This window comes from Sinocyclocheilus grahami, unplaced genomic scaffold (assembly GCF_001515645.1).
Source record: "Sinocyclocheilus grahami isolate Dianchi unplaced genomic scaffold, SAMN03320097.WGS_v1.1 scaffold52.1, whole genome shotgun sequence".
Taxonomy (NCBI): Eukaryota; Metazoa; Chordata; class Actinopteri; order Cypriniformes; family Cyprinidae; genus Sinocyclocheilus; species Sinocyclocheilus grahami.
The window spans coordinates 725,166-748,872 of record NW_015505231.1 but is presented as its reverse complement, the minus strand read 5'-3'; the positions used below and the strand labels follow the sequence as shown (position 1 = coordinate 748,872).

Sequence of the window (23,707 nt, the reverse complement as noted above, 5' to 3'; positions counted from 1 at the left end):
GTGAGCCCTCACTGCTGTGATTGGTCAGATGGCGCAGTCATTCGTGATTGGTCCAGAGCCGTAGAGAGCTTGGCTCTTGATTGGTCTACCGCGTACAGCGCGTGTCGGAAACGAAACGCCCATTGCCATGACGGAATGATAGCCCTGGAGACTTGTCAATGCATAGAAAAGATGGTATCGATTGTACCTTACCAATTCGAGCCGGAGTCTGATGAAGAAATGGTTGAACTGGCTGATCGACAAGAGACTGATTTGCAAACACGACTGGAGCAGGACTTTTCTCAGTGTTAAGCGTCAAGTGTTAAGTTTGTGGTAATTATAAGATGTGATAAAACAAATTTACTCTCACAGCGTAGGATACAGCGTCTTCTCGACATGATGTTAACCACACGGAAAATTTTACTGTGTTTGTGGGCGGGCAAGTTGGCGACGTAAAACGTGGCAAACCTTATGTAAATGTGTTACTTCGAGAGGTAGAGTTGTAACAGAATAAGATTCGAATTCCTGAAGATTCGTTTAGGCGATTGCGAGACGACTTTTTTTTTTGATAGACAATAACTTTATTTATCGTGCACTGTCGGTTTCACAACTTTGCAGATAGTTTATGTTCACATACAGCTACATGCCACACTGCATGAAAGGTAATATTCGAAAAGGCATAATAGGGGCACTTTAAGAAAACATTTACTAATTTTAAATCCAGGCTTGGTGAAATAATATCACATGTGGAAGAATGAATCCATTTTGCCAAAAAATCAAAATAAACTGAGGTTTCATAGGGTGATGTTGGCAGGGTTAGCGTTAGGATACAGTAAGCTGAGGTGAGTACAAGCTGGGTGATATTAAATTACAGCAGCACAAGTATGAGCGTTTACACCACAAAGCACAGCTGGACTCGCTTCTTTACAGTCTAGCAGCACAAATCAAAGACACAGGAGAAATACAATCCTTCAGCTGTCAACCCCGCTGTATTCAGGTTGTGTGTGACAGTGTCAAATTATTTGGAATTGACTTGTGATTCTTTATCAAAACTTTTGTATTTAGGGAAATTTAGATTAAAGGAACACTCCACTATTTTTGAAAATAGGCTCATTTTCCAACTTCCCTAGAGTTAAACAGTTGAGTTTTACTGTTTTCGAATCCATTCAGCCGATCTCCGGGTCTGGCGGTAGCACTTTTAGCTTAGCTTAGCATAGATCATTGAATCTGATTAGACCGTTAGCATCTCGCTCAAAAATGAACAAAGAGTTTCAATATTTTTCCTATTTACAACTTGACCCTTCTGTAGTTACATCGTGTACTAAGACCAACGGAAAATGAAAAGTTGCGATTTTCTAGGCCGATACGGCTAGAAACTATACTCTCATTCCGGTTAACAGAACTACAGAAGAGTCAAGTTTTAAATAGGAAAAATATAGAAACTCTTTGGTCATTTTTGAGCGAGATGCTAACGGTCTAATCAGATTCAATGATCTATGCTAAAAGTGCTACCGCCAGACCCGGAGAACAGCTAAATGGATTAGAAAACGGTAAAACTCAACTGTTTAACTCTAGGGAAGTAGGAAAATTAGCCTATTTTCAAAAATAGTGCAGTTTCTTTAAGGTTTGGGGTTGCATCAAAAGATTTTATATCTTGAGACTCTGCAGGGTTCCTGGCATCTGATAGGTCTCCAGAACCATACATTAAAATATGAATATGTACAGCGATTGCAATAATGGTTCCCTCAACTCTTTACACAACCATATGCGTTCTTTAAGCAGATACGATGAGGACGACACAATGCCAGGACAAACTGAGGTGTCTCAAACAAACACTAATCTTAGACCAGTGAAGAGAGTGAACAAACCCAGAGTTATTTCATTTTCAGGGTTTACCGTTTGACCAATTAATTATGGCTTTTTGAGTTGTCCATTAGGTTTTATACATATTTTGTTCAAGTTGGACTCTACTTGTTTGTAATGTTTGCTTGTCACACCTTAAATAGGGCCAGTGCCTCATTCAAACAAACCACTGATAAAGCAGCAAAATAACCAGAAAAGCAGGAAATTCATTTTAATTTTCGCCACTTTCTAAGAAACAGAATCAACTGATCCCATCATGCAACACAGTGATCAGTGGAAGAAATGTGGCTCCTTAACGTAAATGAAAGCCAGTTGTACTTGTCAGTAAAATTATACCAATTACACAATCAGTAAAATTGAATCTGCTATGCTGGTTATTGCTAAAATACTTGGCCATAACTCTGGGGAATAATGGTAAACTCAGAATGAGGATATTATGTGGATATAAAATAAAACAAGTGCAATGGTTTGAAGCTAAGGTTAAGAAAACGAAGTACACAAAGTCTAAGCAGATGAGAGCAAAAACAATACTTAATTCAGAAAATAATGCCAGCGCAGACTGTGAGATCTTTCAGAGCCATTTCATTTTGTTGATGCCAAACAACCAGCAACATTTAAGACTTAATGCCAACTGAACATTCAAAATAATCTAGTTAAAAGTGCCAGTTCATTTTCACCAAATAACTGCTTTATCATTAACTAAAATGTTCTTGATTCATAGCCCAATTTGATATAATCTTAAAACTACAATCCTCAGTTTAAATACAAAGCATAAATAAAACTAATTTAAAGCCTAAGTCTGTAATCTCTGGCATTAGCAACATCACGCATGATTTCTGTGCCAAACACAATCAGAAAATGTATTTATTTTTTTGCTGAAAAAACATCTTTAACAGTTATAAGCCAGAGTTAAATCTATCAAATTGATCACATTACACATTTTGATTATTTGAAAATCAGACAAAACTGTGTACTTAGAACTACAATCCCATGAAGCATGACAATCAATAAAACGGTCTGGACAACTGTCAGATCAGCAGTCTTCCCCATGATTGTGTAGCCTAGTGAACCAAACTGAGAGACCATTTTGAAGGCTCAGGAAGTGAGTTGATTAGCAAGTCACCATATTCTAATTTGTTGAGATAGTGAATTGGTGGGTTTTTGTTAAATGTGAGCCAAAATCATCACAATTAAAAGAACCAAAGACTTAAACTACTTCAGTTTGTGTGCATTGAATTTATTTAATACACAAGTTTCACAATTTGAGTTGAATTACTGAAATAAATGAACTTTTCCACGACATTCTAATTTATTGAGATGCACCTGTAAAACAAAACGCTTCAGGTTTAACTTCTCTGGGATGGTATACCAATGTTTGTTTTTTTCCCCCAGCACATTATATCTTCATAGAAAAGGGTATGTTTACATTGAAAAAAAACAACACCACCATAAAGGACAAAATATTCACCAAACATTTTTCATGTAAAATGTCTATGAATGTGTGCGTTAGTTTGTTTTACCTTTCTTCTTGCTTTGTGTGTTTGCGGGAGAACTGTTCGTTCCCGCAGCCTCTTCCTCTTTGGGTTCGGTTTTGACCTCCGGCTTCTTGTCCTCAGCTGTCGACCCAGTTGATGTTTCCATTGGCTCGGTCTTACATTCATCGCCTGCAGGCTCCTCCTCCTTTATGTGGCCGACCAATCAAAATAAGGTTAGAGACGGAATTGAAATACAGACTGAAAAGAAAGGATCAATTTCAGATTTAACAGATGTAAAGTTTCCCGACTCACCTCTGGTTTATCTTCAGTCTTAATCTCAGTCTGCATGGCAGCCAGTTTCCCTGAGGCCTTATCCTCCAACTCATCCTCTTCTTCCTGCTGTTCAACCTCTGTTTTGGGGTCGAGTGGGGCATTGGGCTCGGATGATGTCAGCTGCGAGCTTGGGTCAGCACTGCTGTCCGAGGCAGGAGTTGAGGCCTGACCGTCCGCTGTAAGAGATGACTTCTGGGATAGCTGAGGGTTGGGACAGAAGAGCAGATTAGGAGAACGACCAATGGCGAACAAAAACAAGGAACAGCCAAAAGAAACAGCTGATTAAGAGAGAGAAGAGTAAACAACAAACAAAATGAGGGAGGAACAGCCAACAAGGCACAGCAGATAGAGAGAACAGCCAATGAGAAATTAAAAACAAAACAGAGCAAATGGCTAAATAAGAAACAAGTCAGGAGGAAGGCCAATGGCAAACAAAAACCAGTAGGAACAGCTACAAAAATAAATAATTAAAAAACAAATAAAAAAAACAATAGCTTAGGATCAAATAGAGATAAAATAAGACAAAACAGCCAATGGAAACCAAAAATCTGAAGGAACAGTCTTATAAAAAAGAGCAGCCAATGGCAAACAAAAGGAACAGCAAATAAAAAAATGTAACAGAAACTGGAGAAACGAGTGTCTGAATGAGAGAGCAACCAATGAGAAATAACAGTCAGCAGGAAATGCCTAATACAAAACAGCAGTGTACGAAAAGCCAAAAAACAAATGTCAGAAGGAATAGCCAATGCGAAAGAGTACAGTACGAGAACAGCCAACAAAAAAAAAAGAAAAGAAAAAAAAACCCAGCAATACAAATAAAGAATATGAAGGAAATACTAAAACAAACAGCAGATTAAGAAAGCTTTCATGCTGGGCATGTTTGTTCTACCAACCCTGTGCATTTTTGTTTATTTTGCTTCAGCACAAACAAGCGAATTGTGAGAGTTCCATAGCAGACAAACAAAACAGAGAAATTCATCAGACCCTATGAAATTAGTTTTATCTTTTCCCAAATTCTGAATTTTTTTCCCCCTAATTCTGTCTTTTCCACTTCATTTTTCTGGATTCAGTTTAATGGTTTAATTAAATATATTTTGTAATAAATCAAAAGCAATGACTAATCATTTGAATTCATAAAAACTTAATTTAATTTTTACTTTAATTTTATAAATAGTGCATTTTAAAATAGTTTTATTCTTTCAGAAAATCTTTAATAAGTTATTTTTTGGAACCATTGTCAAAAACGGTTATAAAAACACAGTCCTGCACAACAAAGGTTTAAATTTAAATTAAATGTAAATTAAGTTTAGTAAGTTAAATTTAAATGAAGTCACAGTTTAAATTAAAACAGACAAATACTCTAAATTTATTATTACAGTTATTACTTTGAGAAATATATTTTCATTCACACAGACATGCAGAACATATAGACTACACATTTAAATGGCAGTCTTTTTGTGCTTTAATATTCAAAAGACATTCTTTTTTTTTTACCGATTTGATTAAATGTACAGCCATGCTTTTCATTTATTCATCTAAATTTTGCCAAATTTCATGACATTTCGCATTATACTGTAAACTCCATTTTTATGATTCCGTACACGGTTCTTCATAGGGCCTTGGGGTGGGAATCTCAGGGTACCTCACGATACGATACGAATCACGATACGATAATATCACGAATACAGCGATTCTGTGATAATCAATATATTGCTAGACAATCCGGTAACGATACATCACGATATCTGTCTAACTATGAAAACAAAATGCCTGTGAAAAGGTTAAGTGCATGTTTTCTCTCTTTATTCAAGTCCAAACTGATAGAAAACAGCACAAAAAGGTCTGTAAATCAAATTTAACAAGTAAATTAATAATTTTATTCTTGGACTTATTAAAAGCTTACATATTTATTTGTGTGTAAACCAACACATTTAACTGCTTATCAACTTTATATAGGCTATATATATAGGCTCTGACAAGGTTTTGTTTCGTCGTCCATGCCATAGGTGCAGATTAATGTTTCTGCTGGTCGGTGCCCACAGCCCACACTGAATAACGCGCACTTGTAATATCTAAAGAGAGAGAGAGAGCATCCAGTTTTATTGACATAAAACTGGACGCGCCGGCGCCGCTCTCTCTCACTCATACAGTGAGGGGAATCAACCTGCGATCCGAGCGGAGAGGTTAGGCTACTCACGGACTCAATATGCTCAATATATATGACATGATCGATGCCTACAGTCCACGCTGATAGCTGTTCCGGGGCAGTTTAGTTCTCATCTCCATAAACATAAGACGCCGGTGCATCTCTGATTTGTTGTTGGTCTATCATTACGCTTGTATTTCTTCTTCGCTGTGAATTATAATTTCCATTCATCTGAGCAATCCACAATCTGGGAAGCGCCACCACAAGAAGTCTGGAGGTACTGCCACTCCGGTAAGCCAAAGTGGTAAACAGCCACAGTGTAGGTATGAGTTTAGATCTATGTATGTTTAAAAAAATATCAATACTTGCCAGAGTATCGATAACGTCTCGTGGCCGGAAATATTGCGATAAATCGGCACATCGATTTATTGTCCCACCCCCTAATAGGGCCCCATATTCACAGAAGACCCAAACAAAAACGATAAATGGGAGGCTCTTCAGTGTCGATGTGAAGGTATAAGCAAAAACACCCCAAACAAACACATTCTCGATTGTGATACTCACAGGAGTGTGTGGGTGTGCACAAAGTCCGTGTGCATTCTGGGAAGGCACAGATGACGCTAGCCCTGTTTGGGGGCCTCCAGCGGCTCCGCCCCCATGCGATGGCTGCTGGAGCTGACTGGCTTTGTCTGAGCCCACCCCCTGTGCCATCAGGGGCATCTGCGTTGAAGGTGGGGCCATAGTGGTTGAAGAAGTGGGTGTGTGGGGCTGGGGGGTCTGGTTACCCGGAAACTGCGGGGGCGTTTGGTGCGGGGCGGGGGTAGGGGTGAGGCTGCGTGCAGGAGAAGGGGAGTTTTGGCGTAAAGGAGGACAGGGCGCGTGCAGTCCGGGCTGTGTGGCGGGGGGGGGGTGGTTGGACGGAGGCCCCTGAGGGCCAGCAGCGGCTGTAGAGCCTGAGACTGCTGCCTGGGTTTGAGCTACTGGACTTCGGACTGCCAGCGATGGTGGAGTGCGGATCTGATTCTGAGAGAGAAGAAGAGATAAAAAAATAAACAAAAATTAGACTGGGTGATATTACTTTACATCGAGGGCTGGGCATTGTATTAAATATTTACAACATATTCCTGATAGTTTTATTGGTGATATAACACTACGTATTGTGAATACTGCAGTGATCTTAAGTTTGCTCCGTTTCCTGAAGACTCTTTCATGGCTGCTTCTTGTTTCACTAATAATTTCTGTCCATTTCAAAGAATCTGTTCAACTGATTCAGCAATTAATGTGGCTTATGTTTTAGAATGTTTTTTGGTTTTACAATTTTAAAATGTTTTAGAAAAATATTTAAAAAATGTCTATGTATTTCTATATTTCTATGCATTTCTTCAGTGAAGAACCATCAGTGAAAAAAATGTGCCATTATTTATTACTAGATTTCTTTTTATTGTACTGTTATTTGGTCCAAATGTTTTTGTTGAATATATTACATAGATAGTTTGAAGTTACTAATAGAGGTCTGCGCGGGACTATTTTTTTTATATATTCCGCACCCACCCGCTCCCGCTATATATTCACTCTGTTCACCCGCTGTACGCTTAGAATAATTTTCTTACCAACCCGACCGTCCCCGCTAAATTTTGATCTTGTTTCCAGAATCTCACATTTAAATTTCCGCTACTGAAAGAAAGATAGGCTAACAAATAGAAGTGTAGTCTGCACAACATGTTACTTTATTCGTCTTGTCAAGAGTCTTGAATTTATTCACTTTGACTTGAATTTATATGAATTATCTTAAGACACAAAATTTGTTTAATTTATGCAACAGTAGGAAAAAAAAAAAAGTGTCAGAGAAAATAAAAATTGTACAAAAATTTTATTTCGTCTTGTCAGGATACAATTTGTTTAAAGGGGTCATATGATGCGATTTCAAGTTTTCCTTTCTCTTTGGCGTATTACAAGCTGTTCGTGAATAGATAAGATCCCTAAAGTTGCAAAGACTAAAGTCTCAAACCCAAAGAGATATTCTTTATAAAAGTTAAGACTCGTCCACGCCCCCCTAAAACGCCTCGTTCTAACACGCCCCCACATGTCTACGTCACTGTGTGGGAAGATTTGCATAACGCCGCCCAAATGTTCACGCAAAGAAAGAAGACATAACTTTATTGTTGCTGCCACCGCCGCCATATTGTGAAGACACTGTGTGTTTCATTGCGAAAGCAGAACTATTTTGTTTGGCCTTCCAAAAGAGGACACGACTAGAACTCAGTGGTTAAGTTGTATTTACAACACTGTTCCAGAACGGTTTAACCCAAATATTCAGATGTGTGCAGCACATTTTATGGAGGACTGTTTCCTGATCCTGGTAGTGTAGACTACAATGCCAGCAGTTCTGACTCACTATCACAACGCACTGGATAGCTGGCCAATCAGAGCACGCCTCGCTTTTCAGACCGATGAGCTTTGTAAAAATCGACGCGTTTCAGAAAGGGGGGGTTTGCTCCATCCTTATTCTGCTCTGTCACATCGACAACCTGCCTGTTCTGTCTGAGGGCCGTATATTTACCAGAGGTACAGCCTGCTCTGAGCATCGTTATGCACATGCTGTGCACAGACCCCGCAAATAAAACGCGTGACGCAGAAAGCATGCGTGTGTGTGTAACAGTCCGAGTGCAGGCTGTACCTGTTCTGAATGGACGTCGGGAACGGGATATTGTTAGACCGCCCACTCCCGGTCAAATTACACTAGAGTTACCGACCGCTACCGTGTTTTATTCAGGAATTTAATCCCGCGGCGCAAAAAATCTGGTCAAGTCCCGTGGTTCCCGCAGGAGAGCCGTGGGAATGCAGACCTCTAGTTACTAATTTTTTTATATTTCTTTTAATATAATGTTTATATTTTTTGTTAAAGTTTTTTAAAGTTTTTAACTTTAATAGCTGATTAATATTTTTGTGGACACCGTGATACATTTTTTTAAAGATTTTTTTTTATGAAAAGAAAGTTCAAAAGAACAATGTTTTAAACGGAAATCTTTTGTAACCCTATAAATGTCTACTGTCACTTGTGGTAAATTTAACACGTTCTTGTTAAATAAAAGTATAAATATGTTTGTTTTTTTTAAACTGTCACTCATCCCAAACATTTGAAAGGTAGTGTATACAAATTTCTTCCAATATAAATGATCGGCTAAATCACCCATTCTCATTTACATCAAGTATTACTTAACATAAATTTTTATTAACGTTTATGAGCACAATCAAATGACACTAACAAATCACTCAGCTAATAAAACATACACAAACAGACCAAGATACATATCTAACAATGAACAAAATAGGTTTTAATAAGGAAAATTTAAATTATGCTTAAATCTCTCTAAACAGTACTTCTTCCTAAAATTGTGCATATTAGTCATTCATTCACATTAGTCATTCATATTGTCTTCCACAATAGAACACAACAGAAAATCTCTTTCACTCTTTTAGCCACCAAAAGACAAATCATATTAGATGCATTAGAGACAACAAGCTGTGCTGCGTAATATGGTATGACTGTGGTTTAATAGCTGACCTGTGACATGGCTCCCTGCCCTGCAGGTTGGTTCAGGCCGGCACCCGTGCCTGGAAACTGGTTCTGCATGTACTGGTTTTGTAACTGGGGTACGTTGGGTTGAGTCATTCGAGGTGTCCCCTGCATACCCATCTAAAAATACACAAAGTCTTAAATAAACACTTAAATCAGTTAAATTAGTTGTCCCTCTTCAGGTCACAAGTGATGTTACCTGATTGAGGTTTGCTCCCATTGGCAGGGGCGGCGTTGCCCTTTGTCCCATTGGCTGTTGCATCCCCACCTGGGCAAACTGATTCATGCCTGCACAAGAGTTGTAAAAATGTTACAGAAAAGGAAAACGACAAAAAAATAGACATTTAAAAAAAAATTTAAACTACAGACCATTTAGTGAGTGTGCCATACCAGCAGGATTCTGCATACGGTTGACCATCTGATTGGGTCCAGTGGCTTGAACTAGGGACGGATCTGAATGGGGACCATCTAGAAAAGACCAGAACAACCATCACAAACAGCATAATTTGATTTAACTGTGTGTGTTTGTACTTGAAGACGTTTGGTTTAAATTTTCGGGTATAGTTCGCCCAAAAATGAAAATGTGCTGAAAATGTACAAATCCTCAGGCCATTCAAGATGTAGACAAAAATGTGAACAGATTTGGAGAAATGTATCATTACATCACTTGCCCACCAATGGATCCTCAGCAGTGAATAGGTGCCGTCAGAATGAGAGTCCAAACAGCTGATAAATGCAACACAATAATCCACAAGTAACCCACATGACTGAAAAGCTGTGTGTTTATGATAAACAAATCGATCAAGATGTTTCTAACTTTAAACCATTACTTCCAGCTAAAATACAAGTCATCTATCCATAATATTGCTTACTCCAGTGAAAAAGTAATCTTGTCTGAATCAGGAGAAAAATATGTGCAGATGTGCGCATATTAAATAAGTGAAAACAGTTCAAAACAGTTGATACTGGTGACATGTCAGTGCATTTTAAGGTAAGGACAACAGAGGATGGACTCTTTCACTGGAGGAAGTGCTATTATGGTCTTGAATTTTGGCTAGAAGGGACATTTTAAATTTAAAACGCATTAATGATGGATTTGGTTCTTACAAACACACAGCTTTTCACTTCTAAAGGCATTAACTGATGGACTGGAGTCATGTGGATTACGTGTGAATTATTATGATGTTTTTATCAGCTGTTTGGACTCTAATTTTGACGGCACCCATTCACTACAGAGGATCCATTGGTGAGCAAGTGATGAAATGCTAAATTTCAACAAATCTGTTCCAATGAAGAAACTCATCTACAGCTTGGTTAGCCTATGGATCAGTATATTTTCAGTAAATTTTCGTTTCTGGGTGAACAATTCCTTTAAGGCCAGTTTATGCAGGTGTGTATGTGTACGTACTAGGCGGCTGTGCCTGATTCATGCCAGCTGGTGCTTGAGGTAGAGCACTGTTGGGCATGCCAGGCTGAGCTGGGATCATACCCTGCTTCTGCAGTCTGGTTCTCCTCTTCTCCTCCAGCTCTTTCTGAATCTTATAAATCTTCTCCGCCAACAAGTGGTAATACTCCGCCTGGAAAAGTTAAACATTCACAAGGACTATCATTCTTACAATTAGTTTTAAACATGGTTCAAAGTTTTTTTCATGCAGCTTTTAGTGGAGACAGAAAAATTAATGGACGTATCACGCCTGGTTAGGACGAAGTTTCAGCGCTCTGTCCAATGCTAGACATTGACAGCTGCATCATGGGTAAAATGTGACGAGTCAGGTGATTCTGTGGATTCACTTAGATATTTACCAAATATAATCCACAGACATGAAACGGTGCAAGCGTTTTCTTACCCTGCTGTTGGCAGATTCGTACATGTCGCCCTCCACTTTGCGAGCATAAGCTACAAGGTTTTCCATCCGCCGATCCTTCAGTGCTGCAGGGTCTGGAGTGGGGAAAATAGCTTGTACACTACTCTCACACACACACACACACACACACACACACACAGAGAAAAAGACCCAAGTAACAGAGTGAATTCATGAAGTTAGACAGTACCATGTGTGATCCAGTTTTTTGTGATTACTAGATAAGGATTTTAAATCCTTTTATGGAGAGCGAGTTCACAAGGAGCAATTTCAAATAAATCAGTGCTTTTTCAGGATCACTGACACCGTGTCTATACCAGACACAAGCAGCACGACAAAATACAACAGAACCCATTATAATCAGTGATGCGTCTACACTTGATGTGGTGCAGCGCAACACGACAAATCCCAGACAGTAAACTGATGCCTCGTTCCATTTATGACGTCCTAACAAAAAAAAACTTTCCTAAAAGTTGCTTTGTCGCGTCCAGTGTAGACAGACATTAGCTGTTGCGGCACGTCTCGATAACTGTTGCGTCTGGTGTAGACACGGTGGTGAGATCCTATTATAGATTTTATTAACATTTTGAATTAACTTTCATTTTTGTATTTTGCATTTTCGTTAAAAGTTTCAGTAATTTTGTAGAGCTTTTTAGTTTTTGTTGTCTATACAGTTTTTCTGAATTTTTATTTCAGTTTAGTTTAGTTATTTTAGTACATCAACTTGAAATTGAGAAATGTGGCCTTGATAAGCTAGCTGAAATAAAATGTTTCATTTTGTATACTTCATTTCAGTTAACGTTTCTTTTATTTCATGTATAATTCATGACAGCAATGTAACTGACATGTTTAAGGCACATAAACGTAGTAAGGACATCATTAAAATTGTCCATGTGACATCAGTGGCTCAACAGTAATTTTGTGAAAGCTACAAGAATACTTTTTGTGCAAAAACAAAAAACAAAAAAAAATTACAGTTGAACCACTGATATCACATTGACTATTTTAACAATGTCTTTACTACCTTTCTGGGTCTTGAATGTGTCAATTGCCTTGCTGTCTATGGTGGATCAGAGAGCTCTCAGATTTCATCAAAAATATCTTAATTTGAGTTCTGAAGATGAATAAAGGTCTTACAGGTTTGGAATGACATGAGGGTGAGTAATTAACGACAGAATGTTCATTGTTGGGTGAACTATCCCTTTAAGTATAGATGCATTTGTAAAAATGTACACTATCATTCAAAAATATAGTTTAAGAAATTAATATTTTTATTCAGCAAGGATGCATTAAACTGATCAAATATAACAGTAAAGACATTTATCATGTTACAGAAGAAATCTATTTCAAATAAATGCTGTGTTTTGGACTTTCTATTCACTGAATAGTAATGTGTATAAGTGATGTGTCAATATGCAGCAGACAGTGATTTGAAGCAGAGAAGCAACCTAAAGTTATTAATTTTCAATGAGAGTTGGTGCTTTCTGATGACGTGAGCAACAGTGACAGTTTTATCGGTCTTTATACGAATGAGCAGCGATGTGATTCGTCCGACAGCCAATGAGAGTGCATACTGTAATCCACCACCTATTTCAGCCATCATGCAGGAACGTCTGCTACTGACTAGTAATTATTCAGTGTTGAAGCCACCTTAATTTTTATTAATTTATCATAAATGTAAAATTCAAATTGTTTTTACAATTTCTTATAATAGATGTATAAAATGACAGGCTGTGTGTTAGCATATCACTCACAGTTTGTGTACGAGGTGATTGCGGAGGTCCTGCGTGATGTCTTCATGCCAGTTCTTCCTCATTCCTGCAGAGGGAGGTGTGGCTGTTGCTGCAGAACCCATGTTACCAACACCAGAGCCATCATTCATCAGACTGCAAGAGAGAGACAAATCATCAAACATCAACATAAAGCTTTCACTGACCAATCCATTTAAACCCGGTCTGGTGCACTGAGCCGCAGTGATGTTTGGTACCTCTGAGGTGTCATGTTCCTGTGCAGCATGCCGTCAGGCAGCATTCCTGGATGCTGGTTCGTCATCGGAGTGCCAACTCCACCGTTCACTCCCATTGAATTCCCACCTGCTGGTGCACACAGTTTAAGATATTGTAGGCAAGACATATTAAGGATTTACACTAGCTGACTAGTTTTTGCACTAACTGAAAAAACACTACATGTATGAATAACAACAAAAAAAAATCATAAAATTAAGGTTGAACCACTGATGTCACATGGACTATTTTAATGATGTCCTTACTGCCTTTCTGGGTCTTGAACATGGTAGTACCATTGCTGTCTATGGGAGGGTCAGAGAGTTCTCGGATTTAATCAAAAGTACCTTAATTTGTGTTTAGAAGATGAATGAATGGGTTTGGAACGACATGAGGGTGAGTAATTAATGACAAAAAAAATGCTGTGAACTAACCCTTTAAATAACATTAGCGGACATACATGTAGAGGCTACAACTTACGGAAACTCTCACCTATATTGTTGAGCGTCCTCATGCCGGGTTGAGCGGGTACAGAGGTCTGCTGATTCTGATTGGATGCCTGGTTGCCCTGGTAGGTGAGTCCAAGGGCGGCGTACGCCCTTTCAATGGAGCTTGGGTCAATCTGACTGGGTGAGTTTAAGTTTGGGGCTGAAGGCTGACCACCGGGTAATGACCCACCTAACGGACCACCCATGCCCATCCCAGCACCTCCCAGCAGAGCTAGAGAGAAGAATGGATGAAAGGATGAGAGATCGAACAGCCCTTTAAATACTAGAATATGTTGATATAGTAGTATTTTAGTATAAAAGATGATAATGTCTTAAAGGGATAGTTCACCCAAAAATGAAAATTCTGTCATTACTCGCCCTCATGTCGTTCCAAACCTGTAAGACCTTCGTTCATCTTCAGAACACAAATTAAGATATTTTTGATGAATCCCAAGAGCTCTCTGACCCTCCCATAGACAGCAAGGATCCTTAAACGATCAAGGCTCAGAAACATAGCAAGGACATCTTTAAAATAATCCATGTGACATCAGTAGTTCATCCATAAACAACATATGCAACGTATGTACGCGGATATGTTGTTTTCATTCAGATCAAAGCGTGAACAACGTAAACAGCGTATCTGCGTTCGGTACTGCTGACACTGAACAGCATACGCTGTTTACGTATGTGATGCTCTCTAAAATGGCGCTAAAGTGTGACACGGAGGAGACGAATTGTTGAATAAAGCCGTTATTTTTGTTTTCTTTGCACACAAAAATTCTTGTAGCTTTGTAAAATTACGGTTGAACCACTGATGTCACATGGATTATGTCCTTGCTACGTTTCTGGACCTTGATCGTGGTAGGACCCTTGCTGTCTATGGGAGGGTCAGAAAGCTCTCGGATTTCATCAAAAAAAATCTTAATTTGTGTTCCAAAGATGAACGAAGGTCTTGCATGTTTGGAACGACATGAGGGTGAGTAATTAATGACAGAATTTTCATTTTTGGGTGAACTATCCCTTTAAGGAAAGTCAATGGAATCCAATTTTATTTTATGGGCGAAAACAGATGAAACATTCTTCTAAATATCTTCTTTTGTGTTGGACAGAAGAAAGGAAGTCACACAGATTTTGAACGACATCAGGATGAGTAGCATTTGTGCATATTAAAACTCACACTGCTGGTTTCTTTTGTCTCCAGCACTTTTAAGCGGCAGACAGACGGGACAGTCATGCCGTGTGCAGTTCTTCCAGTGAGAGATGATCTGCCTGGAGGACGCGCAGTGAGCCACTGCAGAGGAACACAAGAATTGTTTATTTGTGGGAAAATAAAATACGATTGAAAGAATATGAACTGGTGGCAAGGCAACGCTCACCCTGGCAGGATTTTCCGGCCTGACAGTGCGTCATGTGATTAAGGACGTTCTTCATGGTTCTGCAGTGGGGCAGGCTGCACTGGCGGACCTCTCCGTTGGCCTGCTCTCTGCGATGGCACTTATGAGCATGCAGTAACAGCACCAGCTGCTGCTGAATGAGTTTACGCTTCTCCAGGTCCGCTGCAGGGGGCGCCGCCGCCCCACCTGGGCCCGATACGCCACCCACCACACCTGAGCTCTGCTAGACACAGACAGAAAGAGGGTTTTCAAGGGACAGGATTTCATCTTCCTGCTGCTGCAGTGTTAAGAAACACATAATTAGCTCAAAAAAAAGGGATCAGTAAGTTTTTTTATGTGTAAGTCTCTTATGTTGACTACGGCTGCATTTGTTTGATCAAAAATAAAGTGAAAACACTAATATTGTGAAATGTTATTACAATTTAAACTGTTTTCTATTTTAAAATGTAATTTATTCCCATCATAAAAAGCTGAATTTTCAGCATCATTACTCCAGTCTTCAGTGTCACATGATCTTCAGAAATCATTCTAATATGATTATCAATGTTGAAAACGGTTGTGTTGATATTTTTGTGAAAACTGATCTAAATGCAAAACCTGCAGAATCTTTTTCCATATTTTAAGATTCTGAATGTTTAGATTCTGCAGATTAGTTTTAATATGGTAAAATGTGTTACTGAGAATACTGCAATTGTACTTGTAACAAGAAAAACAAATCAAACTAATTTGCCAGAAATTATTATATTATATATACATTTTATTTAAATAACATTTATTCAAAACTAGGGATGTACCAAAATTGTGGCTGTCAAAAATGGTCGGAAGTATCTCCAACTTTAACAGATCTTTAACATGGATTCATTTAAGCATGACATTATGAATTATTATTTTACTAAGACGACTAAGAAGATTACACACTAGTCTGTGACGTTCTGTAGTATAAATAGTGCGAGTAGTGCGTTCACTGAAAATTCCAAAAAGAAAACGTGCACTTTAAATACCCGGATGATGCACTTAAATAACTGAAAAAACGAAGTGTGAAATGATGGACACTTCATGCATTCACCTGCCGCAGCTTTAATTACGTAGAGAAGGGGGAGGGACTATCAGACTCTGATTATGAATGACAAAAATAACCTTATATAATTAATACACTACATGGTTGAGTACATAGTGCATAAGTACATAATGCATAAGTACATAGTGTATAAGTGCATAGAGTATCATTTGGGATGCAGCTCTTGTCCATGCAAATACAACTTTTATTGCATAAAAATCAACTTGAGAGTGTTAAGTATGTGTAAGTATGTCAGTAAAGCAAGAGCTGTGTCTTAAAGTTTATTCTAAAAGTATGTAATTTTTAAATTAAATGTGGGACTATTTTAGATAAAAAGTCACACTAACCTATGTAAGTTGGCGTAATTGCTTATATACACATTAACTGTGACGAGAAAAACAAAAAAAAAAGCACTTTGATTTTGTCTTTTAGTTTAGTGAGTCAAATTTCCATTGCAGTGCATCACTGTTCAAAGCATTTTCAAGATTATGGGGGTAGTGATGTGTGGAATTTCACAAATAATGACCTCTCAAATTGTGCACAAATCTGGGGAAACAAATTTTGTGACTACCTAGAAATAATCAATCGACAAGTTCAGTGTCTGTGGGATGAACCACTGGCTGAGGTCTGAGGGGAAATGATAACTGAAGGCTCTTCAGACCGATGGAATTAAATCTCCTCAGTCAGAGAGGGTCAGGGAATGTGTGTGGATGTGGTTTGCGGTGACAATTTCTGTACAGTTCTCTCACCATGCCACCCATGTTCTGCCCATGCTGAGGTTTCTTGTCCATGTTGAACTGGTTAATGCTGTTGGGTTGTCCCGCTTTGTTTTGGAGCTGAGGCCCAAGGGACTGTCCTCCGCACTGACCATATGAACTACTGTAGGGGCCTGGAGCACCCATCATTCCCATCTGAGGGGAAAAAAAGAAGGAAAAAAACTATCAAGAATGAAAAATGAGCTAGTATATCAGTCTCAAAGGTTTCAGTTATGACAGAATCTGATCCATCATCCTGGGCAGAATCATAAACCATCAAAGATGAGCTGACAAAACTGAGAATGCTAACAGCAAAACATCAACAGATGAGAAACAATCATTCAGCCTGTTTGACACTCATCGCATACGCATAATGTTAGTAACAATGCCGTATCAATTCTGCAAAATAACCCTCAAAACAGCAGCTTGAAATCTAGAAGAACCCAGTAAAACAAAACAAAAAAAGAAAATGTCATTCCCTCTTTTTTTCTGCCCATTTCCTGCAGTCCAGGTTGTGCAATCGCCTGTGAATCAACAAAATGGTGCGCACAGTTCCTCGTATGAGGGAGTAGAGAAGGTTGTTCAAACTGAGCTCTGTTTCAGTGTGAAGGATCACATCGCATTCAAACCAAAGAAACACCACAAGAGAAAATTTCTTTCACTTGAATAGTCTATTTCACTACCTGATTTCTAACAACAGTCTTACAAGACCAAAAAATTAACAAAGGGTCGTGTTTTTAAAGGAGGAGAATACAGTGCTGTCACAAGAACATAAGTAATCAGGTTTGTCTATTCGGACGATGAAAACCAGAATTTTTCAAATTTAGATTTTAAATCAAGCAAACAACGATAAACAACATGAGTCACTACTTTTTTTTTCAGGTTATAACGTTTTAAAATTAGACAACTTGGCCTTTTAAAAGTCATAAATCCTGAGAACTATTTGTTTGACCTTTAAAATTTAGGTTCTCTCTAAAGCAACTTAACCATAAAGTTTGGGTCTGGGACTGATAGGTGTGAGACAGCAACAGAACATGGCGCTTTTTGTTGTTATTGTACTTTTTGCTCCATAAAATAGTTCGACAACTGTTGAAACAGGAAGTTGGGACAGAAAGGCTTAAAAGGGCTTGCACTTTTTGTATTAAAAATAATAATATTAATAATAATGAATTAAGCCAATGGTCTTTATTTATTTATTTCATTGGGTCTTTGTCAATTTTTCAATTTGTCTAATGAAAAGCAACACTTATGTTTGTTAAAAAAATGTATATTAAATTTTAATATTTATTGTAATTAATAATTAGATCAAAATTGAATATCTGTAATAAATAAATAAATAATAAATATATAGCATCTATAATAAATAAAATATATATATAAATATTACATAAAATTGTATACGCTTGAGTCTCTTATGCTCACCAAGGCTGCATTTATTTGATCATACATAGTGAAAACAGTAATATTGTGAAATCTTACAATTTTACATTTAAATTAAATAGCTCTTTCACTCAAAGACACACCAGTTCATAGATGTATAATGAGATATAAAACAGATTGAAGTCAACCTTAAAGCTTGAAACAAAACCATTTTGCATGCCGTTTATTGGTTGCACACAGAATTATTATATTGATTTGTTCACGTTACCTTGTTCACTGCTCCTGGTTGCTGCGGTCTCATTGCTGCCTGTGCCATCTGCTGCCCTGCGTTCTGCTGCTGCAGAGCATCAGGCAGCATGTTCCCATTACCAACCCTGCCCGCATTCATGTTCACATTGGCATAGCCCATTCTAGGCACACCATTCATCATCTGCCCTCCGATCATGCCCTGCGGCTGTCCGTTCCCTTTCTGGGCGCCCATCATGCCCCGGTTCAGTCCCGCCACCATGCCAGGCTGCGGCATCATGCCTGGCTGCTGCTGTTGTGGGCCACCCAGTCCCTGAGTAACCGGGTTGCCACTCAGACCTCCCATCATCCCCAAGGAGGGCGCGTTCCCGGGGTTGCTGGTGGCCGTGGAGGTGGATGGAGGGGCGCCAGGGCGGAGGAGCTCAGACAGGTGCTTGTGTTTGGCCGCTGTATCCTGGCCCGAGCCACCCAGAGGGCCCAACATCCCTCCTCCACCCAGAGTGGTGTGCAACTGGCCGGGGTCCATCCCGTTAGGAAAGCCCAGGTCGGAGGAGTTAATGAGCTCGTCCGGGAGGTCATGCTCCAGGTCAAACAGGGAGCCAAAATCTGAAAGAAAGGGGGAAAAGAGACTTTAATAAGGTTGTTGCTCACAGAAAAATCACTCATAATGAGATACATCAGAGAATAATTATAGTATATGCCCAAAAAATGAGATGGGTCCAGCAATGCCACAGCAAAAGAAACCATATTTGTTCTTAGACAATTTAATCTGATGAGATAAAGTAATAAGTGGACAACACATCTGTAATTTCAATACACAGGGAGGTTAGTTGGCCTGGACAATACATGGGTTGATCCATCAATCTACAGCAAGAAATCTAGACAAATTGACCAAAGCGCGACTGAACGAATCTCATGCAACATTTTATTGCAGCTCCCGTGATGAGAGAGCGACTGAGATTATCGGCTCACAAGAGAACAGTATGCAGTATAGCCGGTGTGCATGTCCTAATGGTTCATACTAATAAAAAACACATGGCATGGCATAACAATGGACAAGTGGTGGGACAAAATGGGGGCCTTTTCCTACATAATGGCAGATCCTGATAGCAGCAACGCACCAACGACTGATAAATGCAACCTACTCTAAATATGAAGCAAGGGAATTTTTAGACGCAGTCTTCACATTAGTGATTAGATCGATATATCAGCAAAGCAATTAATCAGACAATATTTGGATTTGAGATTATGGCCATAGACCAACAACCAAAACATGCTTGGCTGATTTATAGTCTACATACAACCTTTTTTTGTGGATACCTGAGAGTTTTTATTTAATTTTATATTTAAAGGACAGTTTTTGAATGCATGTACATTTTCAAAAGACGCCAATTAGAAAAGCGACAGCATTTAGCCAATTTTATGATACATTTTTGGCATGTTTTTTCCCCCCCCATCTATAGAATATTTAAAAAAATAAAATAAAATAAAAACCTTTATTTTGACTTCAATATTCTAAATATTAAAATAACCATCTTATGCCCAGTTCATGGGTTTATCTTTAGGTAAATGCAGATAGTGTGCCGTAAAAATAAAAGCGGGATTTAGTTTAAAGTATTAGTTGTACAAACAAATTAATGTCTTATTGCCTAGATGACAACACAAACAGTGGCACAACTTACCCCAGTTTCCCCAAACTTGTTTTTAGTTATCAAAAGCTTCTATTTAATGAAATAACTATTGTATGAAATACAATGCTGATTCAAATTCATCTTATTTGCTATTATGAAATGATACATGCATATAAATAGATAATACATAAGCATAACAGTCACTATCTGCTCTGTTGATATATCAGCCATTTAAAAACCTGCACTGGTGAACCACTAGAGTTCAGGCAATATGCCCTGACTTCCACTTCTACACATGCTGTAAAAGAGCTGTATAAACCAGCCTAGAATCGTTTGCAGGATTTAGAAGGGTCTTGGACACTTTTCATCTGGTCTAACAGGAAGAGCAGCAAATACAGAGTAACTACACAGATGAAAGTGTTGATCAGAAACTTACAGACACTGGTTTGTCAACTATTTAGTACGCACTACATGTAAACCAACTTGAAAAGAAAGACCTCTGGTGTCTCAAAGTGCTCTACACTTCACTCCCAACCGACGTGATTTATAGCATGTTCCTGTCGAGTATTCCTTTTCCTGACAAGCTCAAAATGCATCACCTCATAAACCTTTGACACCAACCCCTGCTCTCGACATCTCACAACGACGAACAAAGCGAAAAGTTTGTGTAACGCACACCCGGAAAAACAATGCATAGTATTTTGCAGATGACCACGCACAAACAGTATTGTAACACTCACCTCATCAACTTCAAATGAAAACACGGAGCAAATTAGCCAGCTAGCTATCCCTGCTAAGTTATTTAAATACCAGGGGACGATGCAAACAAACAGATACAACAAAAGAAAGCTCTCGGGAACACACGTCGAGCGTCTTTTTTTCATGCATGCAGGCGAACAGCGGCAGATTCGCCGCCGCACACCGCAGCGCGTGAAACATTATTATTTACCGTTTCCATCGCTCGCGGAGACCGACAGAGCCGGAGAAGACAATTTAGGCCTCTTAGCTGAAGGCGGGCCGGATTCCAGCACATTATCGGCCATAGTTTTCCTCCGGCTTAGTGTTAAAGCATATATCCCGCGTAGGATAGCCCTTCCTGTGCAGTCGCGAGCCGATGTGCAAATGAAATCTCTCCTCGTTCACGAGCACCGGACGGATTCCCGTTTCCTTTTCATGGGACGATACATGCATGCAATGCAAAGCAAAGCTTCAATGTTCAGTCCACCTTTAAAGCTCCCTTTTAAGATTTTCTAGTCTTTAGTTCCTCAAAAGTATATTTCCGAATGGAGGAGGTGAAGGGAGGGACAGCCGGTCATGCAAGCTCGCCGCAAACTCACGTAGCCTCCTCGGCGACTGAGCAATTTTCCCGAGATTTATCCTCGCTGCTTGCATCCGTCTTTTCCGCCATTGTCGGCGGCGAGCTGAAGTGTTAGGGTTTTTTTAAGGCGTTGTGTACGAGAAACCGAACTCGCTCCGGTGCGGCTTCATGCAATGCTTATGAGCGAACGCTATGATTCAGAATCGTGCCTGTCTTTGCATTGTAGCATGTGCAATTCTCAGCCTGCATCACTTTATTTAGAAGATTGCAAGTCCATCGTGCTCCTTAAAATTGACACGGATGTTTGAATCTCCTTCATCAATGTCTTTATTTACTCCCAAGTAATTAAGATGAATGGAGAGAACAAATAAATACTGGAAATATCATTAAACAGTCATATGCATGTAAAAGTTTCCTTTCATCCTTAATAAGACAGTATACTCTTTGCAGAATAAATAGCGCGATGAATGTGCATCCAACTTGAGTTTGCATGCACGAGCTACCACTTTAGATGATTCCGAACAACTTGCATATTTCAGTGTCCATGTCTTAGCATTTTGCAACAATACTTCAAAGTGACAAGTCAAATGGTTTATCGTGCATTCGCATCTGAATATGGCTCGTGCGCCCTCTGTGTGAACGTGTCCACTGCACGAGTTAAAAGTGTTTGCAGAAAACCTCTGACCATCGCTTCACGAGACCACCCTGCACTGCGCACAGCTCGTGCATGCAAAGAAATTATTTCAAAAGTGTCCGTCTAATGGACAGAACATGCATGCAGTCGGTCTGAAGTGCAAGATGTTGTCTCGCAGTCCGCTGTGCTCGAGCTAAAGAACGGGAATCAAGTGAAGTTGGTCAATGCATGTGCGTGTATTTCAATGCACTGACACATCAAGCAAATAAGAATAATGTGTCACTGCACGAAGAGCCTTGCGGAGCATTAAGAAAGAGCGAGAGGAACAGCCAGTAGTGGGTCGAAAACAGAACCAAACCGAGCTGGGCTTCAATAATATTTCGGGTTTGAAGCATCTGCCGATCCGGGAGATATTGCCAGCTGCACCCCCAAAAATCTGGGGGTCCTCAAACCCCTTTCATAGGCTTTGTGATGCCGTGAACCCCCCTGCGCGTTCATCCCTTTTAAATTTCTCCCTTCTCTTGCACAGTTCCTGCAATTTTCCCCACTTTCGCCGTCGTCCGCCAGCAACCGGCGATGTAATTTCACAGATATTCCCACTTCGTGACGCTGTTATTTTCCTTTTCCCCTGACGAGCTTCCCTTCGTTTAAATTTATTGCCCTCTTCCGCCTCTCTGCTTCGTTTAAAAAAAGAACAGCAAAAGAAAGGAAAACCCAGTCTGCTCTTTGATTTGCACACGGGAGAATCTATAATCTCCCTCCGTCGCCTCCGCTAATCGCCGGGCTTGTGATTTATCCGGTCTGGATCCGCGAACCGGAGCCGGCGGCGCTCAGAGTCGCAGTGGTCGGCGCTCGAGTGGCTTTTTTTCGGTCGCTCCTGCCTCCTTCACTCTCTCCGCACAAACAAAATGGCGGCTTGTTGTTTCTACTCCTCTGGCTGGGGGAGGGAAGGTTGGAGGTGCGGTAACATTAGTAAAGGGGGGTGGAGGGGTAGATGGCGATCGGGATTTCCCGGACAGCGCTGTTTCCGTACTGTTTCGGAGTTGCGACTGGGGTCCAGCATCATCATGAGATGATGGAGTCACTAGTAGTGAGATGATGCCCACCTTGTGACTTATTGGTTTGCAAAATAGTGTCTCGCTTGGCTTCGCTATAGCTGGAGGGACAGTCAGCCTCCTCGGAGAAACCCAGGGGTCAAGTGCCCTATTGAAGAGCAATGGTGATAGAGGCCAGAACAAACGGTGATGTTTTTTCAGACCTCGTACTCAAAGAGTCGTCTCAGTTCCTCAAAGCCTATGCGAGCTGCCAAACTACAGAGTATTTTTGGACATTATAGGCATGTTCGTTCAGCTCACCTTAACGTTGCTTAACTAGGCATTTTTTGGCATAACCGCATTGGGAATCAACTCGTTTGAGAGATTGGGTCTCAAAAGCCTGTTGAGAAAAAACACCAGCCTAAAATGTTTGGCTAGTTTTAGCTGGACTTCAGCCTGGTCATATCTAGTTTGCAGGCTTTGACCACTTCTTTAGCTAGTCAGGCTGGAAGACCTGCTATGCGCAGCTTAA

The 23,707-nt window shown here is 39.7% G+C and overlaps 1 protein-coding gene across 1 annotated transcript in view; it reads right to left on the bottom strand.

Annotated features, from left to right (window-relative positions):
- LOC107583302 (histone acetyltransferase p300-like) overlaps positions 1–23,707 on the bottom strand; it is a 39,782-nt gene extending 16,075 nt beyond the window's left edge. Inside the window, exons 1-16 of the mRNA XM_016269480.1 lie at positions 21,139–23,707; positions 18,581–19,164; positions 16,927–17,088; positions 15,103–15,343; positions 14,904–15,017; positions 13,731–13,958; positions 13,223–13,328; positions 12,990–13,121; positions 11,221–11,338; positions 10,782–10,950; positions 9,743–9,841; positions 9,573–9,661; positions 9,362–9,493; positions 6,361–6,819; positions 3,630–3,851; positions 3,363–3,522 (exon numbers count right to left, since the gene is read on the bottom strand). Coding sequence (XP_016124966.1) covers positions 3,363–3,522; positions 3,630–3,851; positions 6,361–6,819; positions 9,362–9,493; positions 9,573–9,661; positions 9,743–9,841; positions 10,782–10,950; positions 11,221–11,338; positions 12,990–13,121; positions 13,223–13,328; positions 13,731–13,958; positions 14,904–15,017; positions 15,103–15,343; positions 16,927–17,088; positions 18,581–19,164; positions 21,139–21,232 — 3,109 coding nt within the window. The 5' untranslated portion in view covers positions 21,233–23,707. The remainder of the gene's footprint in view (positions 1–3,362; positions 3,523–3,629; positions 3,852–6,360; positions 6,820–9,361; positions 9,494–9,572; positions 9,662–9,742; positions 9,842–10,781; positions 10,951–11,220; positions 11,339–12,989; positions 13,122–13,222; positions 13,329–13,730; positions 13,959–14,903; positions 15,018–15,102; positions 15,344–16,926; positions 17,089–18,580; positions 19,165–21,138) is intronic.